The 15,578-nt window shown below is 57.9% G+C and overlaps 1 protein-coding gene across 2 annotated transcripts in view; it reads left to right on the top strand.

The window, feature by feature from the left end:
• Window positions 1-265: 265 nt before the first annotated feature.
• Window positions 266-15,578, top strand: part of PRRX2 (paired related homeobox 2) — a 56,619-nt gene continuing 41,306 nt past the window's right edge. The window contains exon 1 of one of the 2 annotated variants that reach the window (XM_055270745.1): window positions 266-745. In XM_055270745.1, the coding sequence (XP_055126720.1) occupies window positions 487-745 (259 nt within the window). In that variant the 5' untranslated portion in view covers window positions 266-486. The remainder of the gene's footprint in view (window positions 746-15,578) is intronic. The other variant, XM_063635919.1, reaches the window with a different exon arrangement.

Genomic DNA, 15,578 nt, shown 5'->3' with positions numbered 1-15,578 from the left:
CCCTCCACCTGCGGAGGCGATTGTAAAGGGAGCGGGGGAATCCCTGTACCATCACCTCCCAGACACTTGGGGGATGGAAAACGACAAAACACGGAACCTCCCACTCCCTAAAAAGTGGGTGGGGAGGGTGAAGGGAGGACACCCCTTCCCCGCCCCCAGCGCCAGCAGCCGGGGTGGGGGCGGGCGAGGCGCGCGGGGAGGAGAGGGCGGAGGAGAGGACGGGGGGCGAGGTTTGCTTCAAGAAGGGGCGTGTGGCCGGCGCAGCGCGTGCACCAGCGGCTCCGGAGCGAGCGGCCGTGGCTGAGAAGGGGAGGGCGGAAAGTTTGTTTCCCCGACGTCAGCGCCGGGCGGGCCGCGAGGCCAGGAGGCGGCGGGAGCTGGGCAGAGCACGGGGCGGCCGGGGCTCTCGCTCCGACCCGCGCCCGCGACCCTTCCTGGGACCCGAGCCCCAGACCCCCGCCGGGCCCCCTGGGGCCGCTCGCGGGCATGGACAGCGCGGCCGCCGCCTTCGCCCTGGACAAGCCGGCGCTGGGCCCGGGGCCGCCGCCGCCTCCACCCGCGCTGGGGCCCGGCGACTGTGCCCAGGCGCGCAAGAACTTCTCGGTGAGCCACCTCCTGGACCTGGAGGAGGTGGCGGCGGCCGGGCGGCTGGCGGCGCGCCCCGGGACCAGGGCCGAGGCGCGGGAGGGCGCAGCACGGGAGCCGTCCGGGGGCAGTAGCGGCAGCGAGGCGGCGCCGCAGGACGGTGAGTACGGCCGGCCAGGGACGGGGGCGGCGGGGCCGGGGCCGGGACGCGGGGCCCGGGGCCCGGGGAGCCGGCGCGGGGCGGGCGAAGATGCAGGGCGCGTGGTCGGCGGCAGGACCTCTGGGGGCGCGTGTAAGCGACGGTGGGCGGCGGTTGACCAGCACTCTGGGCTGGGGGAGGGGGACCCTCTTTGGGTCTTGGGGTGCGTCCCCACGGGGAAGTGCGCTGCCTTAGCTCCCCAGTGTTCGGCTCCCGAACAGCCTGGGAAGTGGGTGTGGCTGCTGCCGCGTTACAACTGGGGAAGCAGAGACCTGAGTCGGGCAAAGCCGCTGAGCTGCACGTTGGGGTTTCAAAACCGCCCCCTCCTGCGCGAGCGAGCGCCGCCCCAGCTCCTCCTCGGTCTTAAGTTGAGCTCTTTGGGGGGCGAGGGTGCCTGCCCACCCCCACCCTCCAGTTTGCCCCGGGAGCAGCTGCCTCGGTGGAACGGCCCAGCCAGGCCTCTCTTCCCCTGCGGAGGTCAAAGGTCATCAGGAAGGGGCTTTAAAAACAAACAACCCACCCAAGTGGCCTTTTTCAAAAAGTGACACAGGATGGCAGGGTCCTGAGCCCTTGGTAAGAAGGGGAGGGACGGGGAGAAAATGGAGAAAAAGCAAAGGCCCCAGCCCTGGACGGTTCAGTGGGGGAGGGGAGGACCGGAGTCCTCGCGGCTCAGCACACACTAAGGATCCGGGCCGGGTGATCTGAAACCAGGCCCCTGTCCCCTAGCTCTGGGGATGGGCCGGCCTGCTGGGGGCTCTGGGCCCCTGAAGTATGCCCGCCTGACTCCAGCAGCCGTCCCACCCGCCCCTGGGGACCCTGTTCCCGGCATCAGCCTCCAGGTCTCAGGGTGTCCATGCTGGTGGTTGCGTTCTTTGGCTTTTCAGAGACAGGAGGTGTAGGGAAAACAGAGGTGGCTGCAGCCTAGTCTGAAACTATGTGCGTCCACGAGGACGCCTGCGACACGCCTGCCTTTCATGGGGCACCTTCTGAGTGCACCCAGCTACTGCCAGCCTAGAGCTGAGATGAAGCCACTGGCTCCCTCATGGCAGCGGCTGCCACTCACTGGCCACAGTGGACTGGCCACTGGCTGCACCCTCCGGGGTGAGTGTGAAGCCAGCAGACCTCCCAGGAGTTGGGGTTTAGCTCCCCAGTAGAAAAGGGGAGGGAGATGTCCACTCTGGCCTGGAGGAAAGCAGGTGCCCTCTGATTTGTGCTGGGGGAATGCCCTGCCGGCCCAAGGTCATTTGAGGACCTCAGCGGCTGTGAGCCGGTCCCCCAACCCCAGGACAGAGGAGAGGTCCCAGTTTTACCCTGATGAAGGGAGACTCCAGGGGTTGGGAAGAAAAGGAGGAACAACTTGAAGGTGAAGGGAAAGAAGGAAAGGAGAAGGCAAGGAAAGGAGAGAGGGAGGAGAGACAGAGGAAGAGGAAGGAAGGGAGAGGAAAGAGGGGTGAGGAGGGAAGGAAGGGGGCCAGGGTGTCTTGTACTCCAGTCCTGGCCAGGGGACGGCATGCCCATTTCTGCCCTACCCCTGCTGTGGGGACAGCCAGGGAAGGCCGTGCTTCTCCCAGACACAGGTTGGAGGTCTCCGGTGGCGGGTTTCCCCGGGGATCCCAAAACAGCTAGTGTCCGCTGGGGATGTGGGCGCCTAGACAAGGCCCTTGGCAGCCTCTGGGCAGCTGGATGTGCAGTGGGTCTCCCCAGCAGCTCCCTGGGGCTAGCCACCCTCCTGGAGAGCCTGTGAGGCCTCCAGGCCTTCTCCTAAGAAGGAGCATTGGCACACTGGGAGTACCCAGGCATGCTTGGGACACACTGGGTGTGGTATCAGGTGGGGTAGCGTCTGGGCCAGGCTCCAGGAGGCGCTCGTGGGATGGCCCCTGTCTTGGAAGCTGCCTAGCTCTGCCCTGAGGATGATGGAGCTCTGGCAGGGAGAGTCCCTGGGCTCCGCCCGGGGTGTGGCCTGGATCTGGGTCTACAGGCAGAAGGTGGAGAGAGGGGACTGCAGGGCAGGCGCCAGTTTCCAACTCATCCCTCTGGGTCAGGCGGCCCCACCACTGCCGCTTGCTGTGGACTCCCAAGTCCTGAAGGCTCCAAAAGTGGGGGAGATGGGATCCCTCTTTCACCATCCTCGACCCTTTGAAAGTGGGCAGCCAAACCTTGCTGGGCTTGCCGGGACTGCAGACCCCAGGCCAGTGGGCTAGGTCTTGGGCTGTGGTATCATCCTCCAGTCCTGGACATACAGGAGCCCAGTCCCCTCACCAGGGATCCAGACATGCTTGGAGGTGGGTTTTCCTGTGGCTCTTAGAGTTGTTTTCGGGTCCAAAGAAAGATGGTCTGGCCAGGGGCAGTGGCTCACACCTGTAACCCCAGTGCTTTGGGAGGCTGAGGTGGTTGGATCACTAGAGGTCAGGAGTTTGAGACAAGTCTGGCTAACATGGTGAAACCCCATCTCTACTAAAAATACAAAATTAGCCGGGCGTGGTGGTGCATGCCTGTAATCTCAGCTACTGGCGAAGCTGAGACAGGAGAATCCCTTGAACCCGGGAGGCGGAGGCTGCAGTGAGCCAAGATTGCACCACTGCACACTCCAGCCTGGGCAACAGAATGAGACCTCATCTCAAAAAAAAAAAAAAAAAAAAAAAAAAAAAAAAAAGAAAGAAAAGAAAAGAGAGATGGCACCAAAGAGAGAGTGCCTCCATTAGAAAAATAAGGGTTAGCCAGGCACGGTGGCTCACGTCTGTAATCCCAGCACTTTGGGAAGCTGAGGCAGTTGAATCACAAGGTCAGGAGTTCAAGACCAGCCTGGCCAAGATAGCGAAACTCCGTCTCTACTAAAACTACAAAAATTAGCCAGGTGCGGTGGCAGGCGCCTATAATCCCAGCTACTCGGGGGACTGAGGCAGGAGAATCGCTGAACCCGGGCGGCAGAGGTTGCAGTGAGCAGAGATTGCACCACTGCACTCCAGCCTGGACAATAGAGTGAGACTCCGTCTCAAAAAAAAAAAAAAAGAAAGAAAGAAAGAAAAATAAGGGTTAATGGGGGACACCAGGGAGTTAGGAATTAATATGTGTTCAGTCTGCTGGGAGAGCAGGCTCAAACTTTTTTTTAATTTAAAATTTTTTGTTTGCACAAAGCCACCAGTAGATAAAGCCCGCTACTGCCAATGACTTTCTAAGACCAGGCTCCCTCCAGAAATGGCCGAGAAGACTGTGGCTTCGCCAGTGACTCAGAACAAACCAGGGTCGCGGGTTCCTTCCTCCCCAGTCAAACGCTGAGGGCTGCACCAGGCGCTGAGCTATGCCAAGCACGTTAGGAAAGCAAACCCTGGTTTGCTGCCTTTGCAATGACTTACAACAAAAGAAACCACATTAATAACTGAGATTTTCTCTAAAGCATTCCCTCCTGTGGGCAGGGCGGAAACAGGGACGTGGACACACTGGGAAAATAAACAAAGCCCCTAGAGCCAGGCAGGGGTGAGGCCTCTGGCCAGGAAAGGCTGGGCGGCCAGTGCTCAGGCTGGTACCTGCTTTGGAAAACCCCAGGATTCACTGCAGGAGAAACCTTGGGATCCCACGTGGATTCACTTTCCAGAGATTTGGGAAGATAAAGTGCTTGCATCTAAGGCACGGGGCAACGTAGGGTGAGGTGGGAGCCCTGGGGAAGGGGGGCGGCTGTCGGTGCATCTGTTAATTGGGGTGAGTCTGGTTTGTGGTGGGAGTCCCCAGGGCTCAGTGCGGGGCCTGAGTTGAGCGACTGAGTTAAGAGACTGGCAGACCTACCTTCAATTATTTTTTATTGAGGTAAAAGATGCCTAACATCAGATTGACCATTTTCACCATTTACAAGAATGCTGTCCGGTGGCATTAAGTCCGTTGACATTGTCATGAAGCCGCCACCACCATCCATCTCCAGAACTTTCTCATCTTCCCAAACTGAAACTGCACCCCCTTGAACACGCATTCCCCCTCCCCCAGCCCCTGGCACCCAGCAGTCCGCTTCCTGTCTCTGTGGATTTGACTACCCTAGGGATCTCGTATGTAAGTGGAATCCTACAGTATTTGCCCTTCTGTGACCGTCTTATTTCACTTAACGTGACGTCTACAGGGCTCACCCATGTAGCATGCGTCAGAGTCTCCTTCCTTCTGAAGGCTGAATCACATTCCACTGTACGGATGGACCACATTGTATCCGTTCACCCATCTACAGACATATGGGTTGTTCCCATCTACTGTGAACAGCACCACTGTGGACGTGGACGTACACAAGTCCCTGCTTTTAATGATTGGGGATATCTAGTCAGCGTTGGAATGGCTGCATTCTATGGTAGTTCTACCTTTAATTTTTTTATTTTTTATTTTTTGATGGAGTCTTGCTCCATTGCCCAGGCTGGAGTACAGTGGTGCGATCTCGGCTCACTGCAACCTCCGCCTCCTGGGTTCAGGTGATTCTCTTGCCTCAGCCTCCCAAGTAGCTAGGATTACAGGCGGGTGCCACCATACCTGGCTATTTTTGTATTTTTAGTAGAGACAGGGTCTCGCCTTGTTGGCCAGGCTGGTCTTGAACTCCTGACCTCAGGTGATCCGCCTGTCTCAGCCTTCCAAAGTGCTGGGATTACAGGTGTGAGCCACCGTGCCTGGCCCTACCTTTAAATGTGTTAAGGGACCATAATACTGTTTTCCACGGCTAACTTCGGTTTTTAACCGGCCTCCCTGTAACTGGTGCTGAAACAGGGCATCATCACAAGACCAGAGCCAGACTTTGGAGGAAGAGACAAAGGGGTCCCTTCAGAGCCCAGCCTTTGAAAGACAGCTTGCATTCCTTCCCCTCCCCTCTCCCCTTGCTTCCCCTTTCTCTATTTCCTGGGAGCCCAGCCTTTGAAAGGCAGCTTGCGTTCTTTCCCCTCCCCTCTCCCCTTCCTTCCCCTTTCTCTGTTTCCTGGGACAAGGGGAGTCATGCAGTCAGTGCGCACTTGTGCTCCAGTTGGGGTCCTTGCTTTTGCCATCCTCTCTGTGTGTGACCTTGGGGGTGTCATGTCCCCTCTCTGTGCCTCGTTCACCACCTGAACAGTGGGAGATGGCGTACAAGGGTTGGGAGGCCCTCCCGACTGAGATGATGATTTGACTCAGGCTTAGGAACCCCGTGATGGGCGTGTCTCCCCGGGATGTGGGGTCTCTGAGCATGGGTCTGAGCTGGGCCTGGTGCCTGGACCCTCAGGTGATCACGTCTCAGCAGGAGCCAGGGAGCAGGGAGGGAGGAGGAGTGAGTGAGAGGCTGAGTGCCCAGGGGGCCTTCTGTTTGGGAACTGCTGGGCCTCCCAGCGTGGCTGGGGCGGACAGTGGCCTGCATCTCGGCCTTCTTTTCGCCAGGGAGGGTTGGTTCATTATTCGTGGTTCCAGGACCTCGTGTTCCTCTGTCCCGTAGATCATCTGGGTGGAGCTTGGGGGCCTGGCACGGGGGGCTTAGACCGGCTTGCCCTTCTCCGTGAGCAGAAACTCAACAGGCTGGAGCCACCACTGTCCCCTCCCAGAAAACTCCAGAAAAGTAGCTTGGAGCAGTAGTGACAGCGCCGGCTTACACACCTCCCTTGAGGCCTGAAAAGAACCCTGCGAGTCAGTGTTGCCACCTGTGGGATAGGAACAAGGGCTGTGGTATCCCTCCTAGGGCGTGGCGAGCCCTGAGTGGATGAGGGTCCTGGGTACCATGCCTAGTTCACAGTAAAGCATCTCCACCGCAGCTTCTGGAGATGCTCTCTGAGGGCCTGTGAGTCAGGCGAGGCTGGTGATGCCATCCCTATATTTCAGAGGCCCTGACAGGCAAAGCAACCTGCCCGAGGCCTCACAGCTGGGAAAGGAGAGGAGGGATTTGGTTTTGGATCACAAGTCCAGGCCTTCCTGTCCTGCACAGTCCTTGGGCTGGAGGAGTCAGGGAAGGGGAGCTTGCCTGGCTGTTGGGGAGATTCTGGCTGAGGCTTGTTGGGGACTAAAGCGGGTGGGAGGGACAGGCCCTGAGGGGCGGCACAGAACGGGCTCTTCTTCTTCTACAGGAATGAAAACGGTGTGACCTTGACCTAACACCTCAGTTTCCCTCTTCATAAAATGGGCTTCACACGGCTGGCAGGAGGACAACTCCAATGAGGCCTGTGATGCCCCAGCCGACACGCAGAGCACACGGCTGCTGTGCCCACGAGGCTTCCCGGTCACTCGCACAGAACGGGCCCTGTGCATATGTTAGGCGTTTCTGAGTGGGTGGGGGCAGGAAGGAAGGTTTGGGGTGGCTTGTCCCGGGCAAGGATGTGGGGTCAGGCTGGACGTGGCAGAACTTGGGGCACTTCTGTGGTTTTCTGGACCCTAAAGGACAGTGGCTCACCCAGGGTGGAAGGGGACCTTGGGGGTGATTTAAGGGGACCCAGTGCTTTACTGAACATACCCTACAGCAGTGAGCCACCCTGGGCCAGAGGCTGCGCCAGTGGAGCAGAAGGGGGTGGCTGTGGTGGAGCTGAAGGAAGGCGTGAGGGGACGTGGTGCGAGTGACCGGGAAGCCTCGTGGGCACAGCAGCCGTGTGCTCTGCGTGTCGGCTGGGGCATCACAGGCCTCATTGGAGTTGTCCTCCTGCCAGCTGTGTGAAGCCCATTTTATGAAGAGGGAAACTGAGGGGTGAGGTCAAGGTCACGCCTTCCCATTCCTGTAAGATTCCAGCCTGGGCTTCCTGTTCCAAAGCCCCTGATCTCCACCACTGCCCGAAGCTGCCCCTGGCTCCCGGGAATGCTGGGGTGGCCTGACCAGGGATGTCCACCCCCAGGCAGGCGCGGGCTGCATTCAGGAGGCCGTGAGGTGGCCCGGGGTTGGGGGGTTCTCCTCAATATCTCCAGCAACCTGGCCTGGGTCACGTCCCAAGTGTGAGGGAGATGGGTCAGGCCTGGAGAGTGGGGACTGCCAGGGGCTGGGGTGTTTGAAGTGGGAGTGTGGGGGGGATGCCCTTCCCCTCCTGCCCAGAAACAACTGGAACGGCCTTCCTCACCTGTCTCCAGCTGCCCGGATGCACGAGAGCAGTGGAGGGTCCCTGTCTCTGTGTAACAGCCATAGGACAGGTTCCCTTTCCCCCTCCAGCTCCCGCACTTGTTCATTCATTCATTCATTCATTCTACAGTCATTTTCTGAACACCTATAATGTGTCAATCCTTGAGTTCCACTGCCAGCCTGTGGTTCCCAGACTTCCAGTTTTCAAGTCCAGTAAAATTTCCAGTAACTGAGAGGAACTGGCATACAGTGGACAGTGTTAAAGTTTTGCCAAGAAAAGCCATTTACTCACAGCCCTTATGTCCCCACCCTTTCATCCAAGAAAGAACTTTTTAGTGTCTTCATCTCTGAGTAAAGAGAGGTTCTTGGCTGGGCAAGGTGGCTCAAGCCTGTAATCCTAGCACTCTGGCTGAGGCCAGAGGATTGCTTAAGACCAAAAGTTCAAGACCAGCTTGAGCAACGTAGCAAGACCTTGCCTCTACAAAAAATAAAAATTAAAAACAATTAGCTGGGCATGGTAGCATGCACCTGTAGCCCCAGCTACTCGGGATGCTCAGACAGGAGGATCCCTTGAGCCCAGGAGTTCAAGGCTGCAGTGAGCTGTGATCACACCACTGCACTCCAGCCTGCGCAACAGAACAAGACCCTGTCTCCAAAAATAAAAAAACGAAACAAACAAAGGTTCCCAAAATTGACTTCATTTAGCTTCATAAAAAGCTCACTCATTGCCCCTATTTTCCTCATTTTGTCGGTGAAAACTTTGTCCTAGGCTGGCATTTGGGAACCACATGGTCTGGCTTTCCCAGACTCCCAGACACAAAGACACACACAGACCCACACCCCCCATGCCACACACACACACACACACACACACAACAGGCACACACACACCCCTCATCATGAGGGTTCCAGCCCGGCCCCCTGATAGAGCCCTGGCTATTAGTGGTCAGGGCGGCTGAAGCGGCTGGAGAGTGGATGGGCAGACACATCTGCACCTGTGTGGGCCAAGGGTTAAGTGCCTTTTGTGAGGTGGTGAGTAGGAGAGAGTCGTGGGAGCTTCCTGTTTAGACAGAGAGAGGTTGGGGAAGTTATCTCGCTGGCTCCCACACTGAGCAGACGAAGAAATGGGGTGCCTGGCGGTCAGCATCCAGCAGGTAGGGAGGTGACACGGGGCAGGGGGGCAGGTGGCAGAGCATCCCCAGCCTGGGAGAGGCAGAGCTGGCCACGGCTGCCCCTCCCAGGGAGCATGGACTTGCCGGGACACCCCGCTATGGCCAGAACCCAGGAGCCACGGAATCGCACCAAGTCTTGGAAGTAGAGGTTGTTACGAGACCCAGAAAGCACTGGGTCCCCGGTTGCTCTCGCTGCCCTGAGCCCGGGTCCAGCCGCCCTGCTCTGTGTCCCTTCCACATCACGGAAGCTGTTTGTGCCTAGCCAGGCTCTGGGGGGCCACCAAGATGACAGAATGGGTCCACATGGGGCCCTTGATGGCTAATGATATCTTTTCTTGTGTCCTAAAAATGAAGCAGTCTCTGGAAGATATTATTTTGGTTTATCTCTTGATCGATTCTGCTTTTCTGTGGGTGGGATGGGCAGCCTGGACCTTCCAGTTTGGGGGCGGTAGGAGAGGCTAGGAGTGAGTGGGGGCAACGGGTCATGGAGCAGCCAAGGAGCTGAGGCCTGTAGGATTGGGGACCGGGCAACAGGCTGGGGGCTGCAAAACTTGTAGTCTTTGGAGAAGGCTTGGGAGTGAGACAGTGACAGAGAAGGAGGCCCAGGCTGTGAGGACTGGAAACTTCCACAGAGGGACCCCCCGCCCCCAGAGCTGAGCGAACACCTCAGTTGCTTGAGATTTGACAAGGTGAGGGCAGGTGACCTCCTGTAACACTGCTGCCCAAGACGCAGTGAGAGGGGCCCCAGACTAGGAATCAGGACATGGGGTTCCTGCCTCACCTTGCCCAGCTCTACAGCTTGAGACACACCCTGTGGCTGGTCTGAGCCTCCATGTCCCCATCTGCAAGACAAGAAGGTTGGACATTTGTTTATGGACATATTTAGTGTGGTCCCAGGAGTCACTGCGTTAGAATCACCCAGGGAGCTGGTACGTGTTCCCAGGCCCCACCCTGACCCACCGGATTGGATTCAGAGCCTGGGCCTGTGCATCTGCATTCAGTAGCCCCCTGCCTAGCGATTTTTGTACCCTGCTGCGGGCTTCTTCCAGAGCTGACTCTTCCTCCATCACCCTCCTCAGTTTACCCGAGTGGAAAGCAGTCCCCTCGAGGGGACGGAGAGGCCGGGCAGAGCTGCCGCAGGATGCGTAAGGCTGGCTGTGGACCTGGAAGTGTCCAGTATACAGGAGAGGGAGGGGGCTGCGCTGAGGCTAAGCCCCAGCATCCCCAGGGACTGGATTTTGTGCCGAAGCTGCACTGCGGGGTCTAGGAGGAAGTATTTGCTCTCCACCATCCGCCAGCATCCGTTGAGCACCTACTGAGTACCAGCCCAAGGCAGCCCAGCGGGTTGGAATGCAGGGGTTATGTGATAGGGACGATTCCTGTCTCTCCCTCACCAGCATCCTGACCCCCTCTAGCTTCGGTGGCCAGGGTCGTGGTGTAGGGGGGCAGTCAAAAGCACCCCCGCTGAGCTGGAGCCACTGGACAAGCCCCCTCCTGGCATCCTGCCGGCACCTCCTGTCCCCCTGCTACCCTCCCTCCCCCATGGGCTCCCCTCAAAGGGCTCCCTTGGGGATGGGGATCCACTGCCCCCAGGGGGCGGCTGCCTTGCCCCAGACTTTGTCCTCCTGCCCCCACCCCCGCCTCCCTGTCTGTCCTCCCCCACTGCTGGTCTCCCCCTCGCTGGCCTCCCTTCTTGCCGTGGGCGCAGACGTTTACACGCCAGAAATGGCGTTATTAAAAATGACATTTAACCAGAGCTGGAATTACCACGCGGATGGCTGCAAACCTCGGAATCAAAGTGGGAGCCGCCGGGCGGGCGCGCCTGGCAGGGGCCTCGCGGCCTCTCTCGCCGCCAGAGCTCTGCGCGGGCCTCCCATATAAAACCCCGCAGAACGCCGAGGTCTTGAAAGCCAGTGCACCTCCTTTCATTAGACTAACAAATAACACGTAACCGAAAACAGCTGTTAACAGCAGCCCCTAATGCTCTCAAGATGGTGCCTCAGGCAGCCGGTCCAGCCAGTGGGCAGCCGGTGGGCAACTCAGCCTCAGGTGGAGGCTGCCCCCACCCCAGGTGGGTGTAGAATGTCTGGCACCCTCCCGTTTTTCCAGGGCTCGGTCTGCACCCTCTGGGACCTGGGAGCCTCCTTCTCTTTTTGTCCTTCCTCCTGCTCAGTCATTCACCCCCCTTCTTGCTGAGAGCCCGTGTCTGAGGGTCTGTTGGCAAGGGATTGGGCCCTGGGATGGTGGGAATCAGAGGTGGCATGGCCAAGAACATGGGAAGCAACGGCCAGATCTTGAGCTCCAGCCGCGCCTCTGGCCCGCTGAGGGACCATGGCCAGTTTCTCTCTAAGCTCCTCATTTGTCATCTGGGGAGGACAAGAGTCACATCTTCTTGCAGTGGAGGTTTTAAGGATTTGGGAGATGATAGAAGTGGAGTTCTCAGCAGGCAGCCAGACAGTGCTCAGAATAAAGAGTGTCTGCAGTCGTGGTTACAGCTGAGGAACCCGGTGCTCAGAGGGGCAAAGTGACTTGCCCAAGGTCACACAGGGGGTGGAGAAGCCAGAGCCCATGTGCTTTCAGGACACTGTAAAGCAGGGACTGAGGCATTCAGAAGTGGGTCTGAACCAGCCCCTGCCCTCAGGCGGCTTCCAGTCCACAGCCGATGCAGAGGACGAGCTCCCTAGCCCTCACTGAGGCCGGGCAACCCCTTGAGGCCCCCACCACGAACGCTGTGGGCTTGGAAGCCAGAGGGGCCTCCAGATGCAGACATCATTCCAAGTGTGGGTGCTGGGAGACCCGGGGCCTCCCCAGAAGCCGAAGCGTGATCCCCGCAGCTCAGAGGGGCTCTGTCCTCAAACCTGGAGAAGGAACGGCTGCATCCTAGGCTAGGGAGAAGAATCCAGAGAAAACCTCCCTAAGTTGGGAAAAAAGACAAATGGGCATCTTGTTTCATTTCGCCTCTTGATGAAGCCACAGAAAAGAGACCCCTTTGCCTTCTCCTTGAGAGACTGTATGTTAAACTCTGTGCCTCCCCACTTGCCACCAAGATCCTGCTCTGCATTTTGCTTGCAAGAAAACTGCATAGGATTCTCTTCATTTGCTCATTTGTTCAGCGCATGTGCATGTTGTTTTGAGGCATGGTGCTAGGAAAATCCCAGTGAACAGGCCAGCCCTGGTCCCAAAGGGCATAATCTCAGCACAAAGCACTCCCAGCGATCCCGTTCTTACCATCTGCCAGTCTCCGAGCTCTAGGATTTATGCAGAGCCTCTCACTGAATCACTCAGCAGCCTCATGAGAGAGGTGAAGCTTTATCCTCATCTTACAGGCGAGAAAACCGAGGCTCAGAAGGATAAAGTGACTTGACCCAGGAAATACGCAGTGATCCCCAGAGCCCAGGTATCACACTGGCCACCTCACACCGGTGCCTCAGATGGCCAAGGAGCTGCGTGGGGTTCTCTTGCTAGAAGCAGCCTAGGCTCTGCCTCTGGGGGAGGCCCAGCAGGGTTGGGGGGTTCCTTCCCACCTCCCGGTTCCCCGCCTGGAGACCTCTGCAGTGTCCTGAGGAAGGCCCCCCTCCAGGGCCCCTGTTTGCAGGGACACACCCACGCAGACACTGGCCCGTGGCATGGTCAGGCAGGGAGGCTCCAGGCCTCGCTGTGATGGGGAGGGGGGTGACCAGGGAGGGGCCCTTGCCTTAGGGAAGCTCATGTTTCCTAGAGACATCATGTTTTAATTGGAAGGCCAGCCTCTCCCGCAGAGCGGGCCGCCCCACCACCACATCCCTGGGGGAGGAGAGTGTCAGGGCTCAAAGCGGGAAATTGCTAGAGACAAGAAGTAAAAACGGACTACTCTGGTTTCACTGGGAAGGAAGAAAGAAAAGGCAAAGATCTAATACCAGCCGAAAGCAGGGTTGCTGTTTAAAGAAAACTGTTGCTGTTGCAGCAAATTTAAGGCTGGGGCTCCTTTTTTTTTTTTTTTTTTTTTTTTTTGAGACGGAGTCTCACTCTGTCGCCCAGGCTAGAGTGTAGTGGTGCGATCTTGGTTCACTGCAACCTCTGCCTCCAGGGTTCAGGTGATTATCCTGCCTTAGCCTCTCGAGTAGCTGGAATTACAGGCACGTCCCACCATGCCTGGCAAATTTTTGTATTTTTAGTAGAGATGGGGTTTTGTCATGTTGGCCAGGCTGGTCTCGAACTCCTGGCCTCAGGTGATCTGCCTGCCTCGGCCTCCCAGAGTGCTTGGGTTACAGGTGTGAGCCACTGTGCCTGGCCTAGGGGGCAGCTTTTTCAAGGGGCTGCTTTCTCTGTCAAGGGAGGAAAAGTCGGGGAGGCATTCTGTGACCCCTTCTCTCCTTCCACAAATATTGTTGAGCACCTACTGCACACCAGGCCCTGGCCAGGCACAGAGGCCCTTGCAGGAAACAAGGGAGCCGTGGTCCTTGGTGTGAAGGAGACATGCTGGATGCTGTGACAACACACGATGGGGCCCCTACATTGTCTGGAGGTTCAGGGAAGGCTTCCTGGAGGAAACAGAATTTCAGAAGGGACCTCGAGAGTGAGTGGAGTTGTCCAGTAGAGGAGGTCAGGTAGGGCACGCCGGGTGGAGGAAACAGCAGACGGAAAGGCTCCGAGTTGGAAAGAGCATGGCTGTTCTGGAGCAGAAAGGGTGGGAGAGAGCACGATGGGGGCCTGTGATCTGGCAGACCTTGTTTGAGATGTGTGACTTTTGTATTAAGAGCAGTGGGGATGCGTTCTGTGTGTCTGTGAGCGTCCAGAGTGGCCACTCTGGTCCTCTCTGGGGGCTCTCTCAGTGAGCATCTCTTCCGGTCACATGGGAAGCCAGTGTCTGATATGGGGGTTACAGTTGTGTCTCAGTTGCCCAGAGCTCGCTGGGCTGCCCCAGTCTCCAAAGGAGCTGACCACAAGCCCCTAACTGGCTGCCCCCAGCCCTGGCTGCCCCTGGCCCAGCTGCTCTGAGACCTGCACTACCTGAGAAGCCCAGATCCTGAGCCAGGGAGGGAACGCTCCAGGAGCCATTTATAGCTAGAGGTGGGGCAGGTGGCCGTGCCCCACGTCGCAGTCCACCATGTGCAGGACGGCAGCACCAATCGGGGAGGTGGGGAAGGGGGTGCAGATGGCCAGGCACTGGGCAGCCATAGCTGGTGATGAATTCGTGGTGTCAGGGACCCAGGACCAGGGCTGTGTGTCCCAAGTGCATGACGACCCTGGGGTGGAAGCTTTGTTCACAAGATGAGGAAGGAAGGCCATCCCAGGCTATCTGACCTTGAATCCTGTATTCCACAAGGAATGGAGGGAGTCCGGGGTGCTGCTGCAGAGTCAGGACAGTTGAGCTGGGTGACGGTGGCAGGGGGGAGGTGGCTGTGAGGTCCCACCTCCATCATCATTGGCCCCATGATCCAACAGGACCATTTATTGTGCACCTGCTAAGTGCTACACCCTCTGCATGGATCATCTCATTAAATCCTCCCAAACATTCTAGAAGGCAGGCAGTTTTATGACCCCATTTTCCAGGTGAGGGAACTGAGGCCCAGGAAGCCAAGTTACACAGTAAGTACATGGGGGCACCAGGCCTTGGGCCTTGTTCCCCACCCCTGCCAACCTGGAGTCCCTGGATTGGGCTGACTGCGACCTTACCCAGCCTCTCCAGGCCTGTTTAGGAAGGGAAAGGTAAGAAGGTTCCATAACGCTGGAGCAGGGGCTGCTGAACGAAACCAGAGGTGATACCTGACCCAGGCAGGCGGGCTAGGGCAGGGGCAGCCCCTGTTGTCCCCCATGCAGCTTAGTGGTGACGCAGACAGAGAAACGCAGAGCCAGCTCCAGAGAGCTCCCAAGGGCACCCCTCTAGGGCCTCCTTTTCCCAGGGACAGGACACACTGGGGAGTGGCCCGGCTCTGCTGTGGAGATTCTGGTCCAACCTCAGCTCCACTTGCTGGGTGATCTTGGCAAAGCACTCATGTCTCTGAGCCTCAAATTCCTCACCTGCAGAATGATCACCATAATAGTACCTGGGGTTTGGGCTGCTCAGAGGAGTCAATAAGACCAGGGAGGTAGGGGCTTAGCTTTATGCCTGCCTCGCCCCTGAAGAGTGCTCAGTAAACACCAATTTAGCCAGGCACGGTGGCTCATGCCTGTAATCTCAGCACTTTGGGAGGCCGAGAAGGGTGGATCACCTGAGGTCAAGAGTTCGAGACCTGCCTGGCCAACATGGTGAAACCCCATCTCTACTGAAAATATGAAAATTACCTGGGCGTGGTGGCATGCACCTGTAATCCCAACTACTCCGGAGGCTGACGCAGGACAATCGCTTGAACCTGGGAGGCGGAGGTTGCAGTGAGCTGAGATCATGCCACTGCACTCCAGCCTGGGTGACAGAGCGAGACTCCGTCTCAAAAAAAAAAAGAAAAGGAAAAAAAATTGGCTTTCTCTCTCTCTCTCTCTCTCCCCCCCTCCCCCTGTCCTTGACACCTGGGAGGAGGGGCAGATGTCCCATTTAGGACCATCACATTCACTTCACAGATGGAAAAACTGAGGGAGAGGTCTCCCCAGGCCCCACAGGAAGGGGAGCTGAGATTAGGAACAGAGT

The sequence above is a fragment of the Symphalangus syndactylus genome, chromosome 3, assembly GCF_028878055.3.
Source record: "Symphalangus syndactylus isolate Jambi chromosome 3, NHGRI_mSymSyn1-v2.1_pri, whole genome shotgun sequence".
In the NCBI taxonomy this organism is placed as follows: domain Eukaryota; kingdom Metazoa; phylum Chordata; class Mammalia; order Primates; family Hylobatidae; genus Symphalangus; species Symphalangus syndactylus.
Note: the sequence above shows the minus strand (reverse complement) of the source record. Positions and strands in the feature narration are given on the sequence as shown.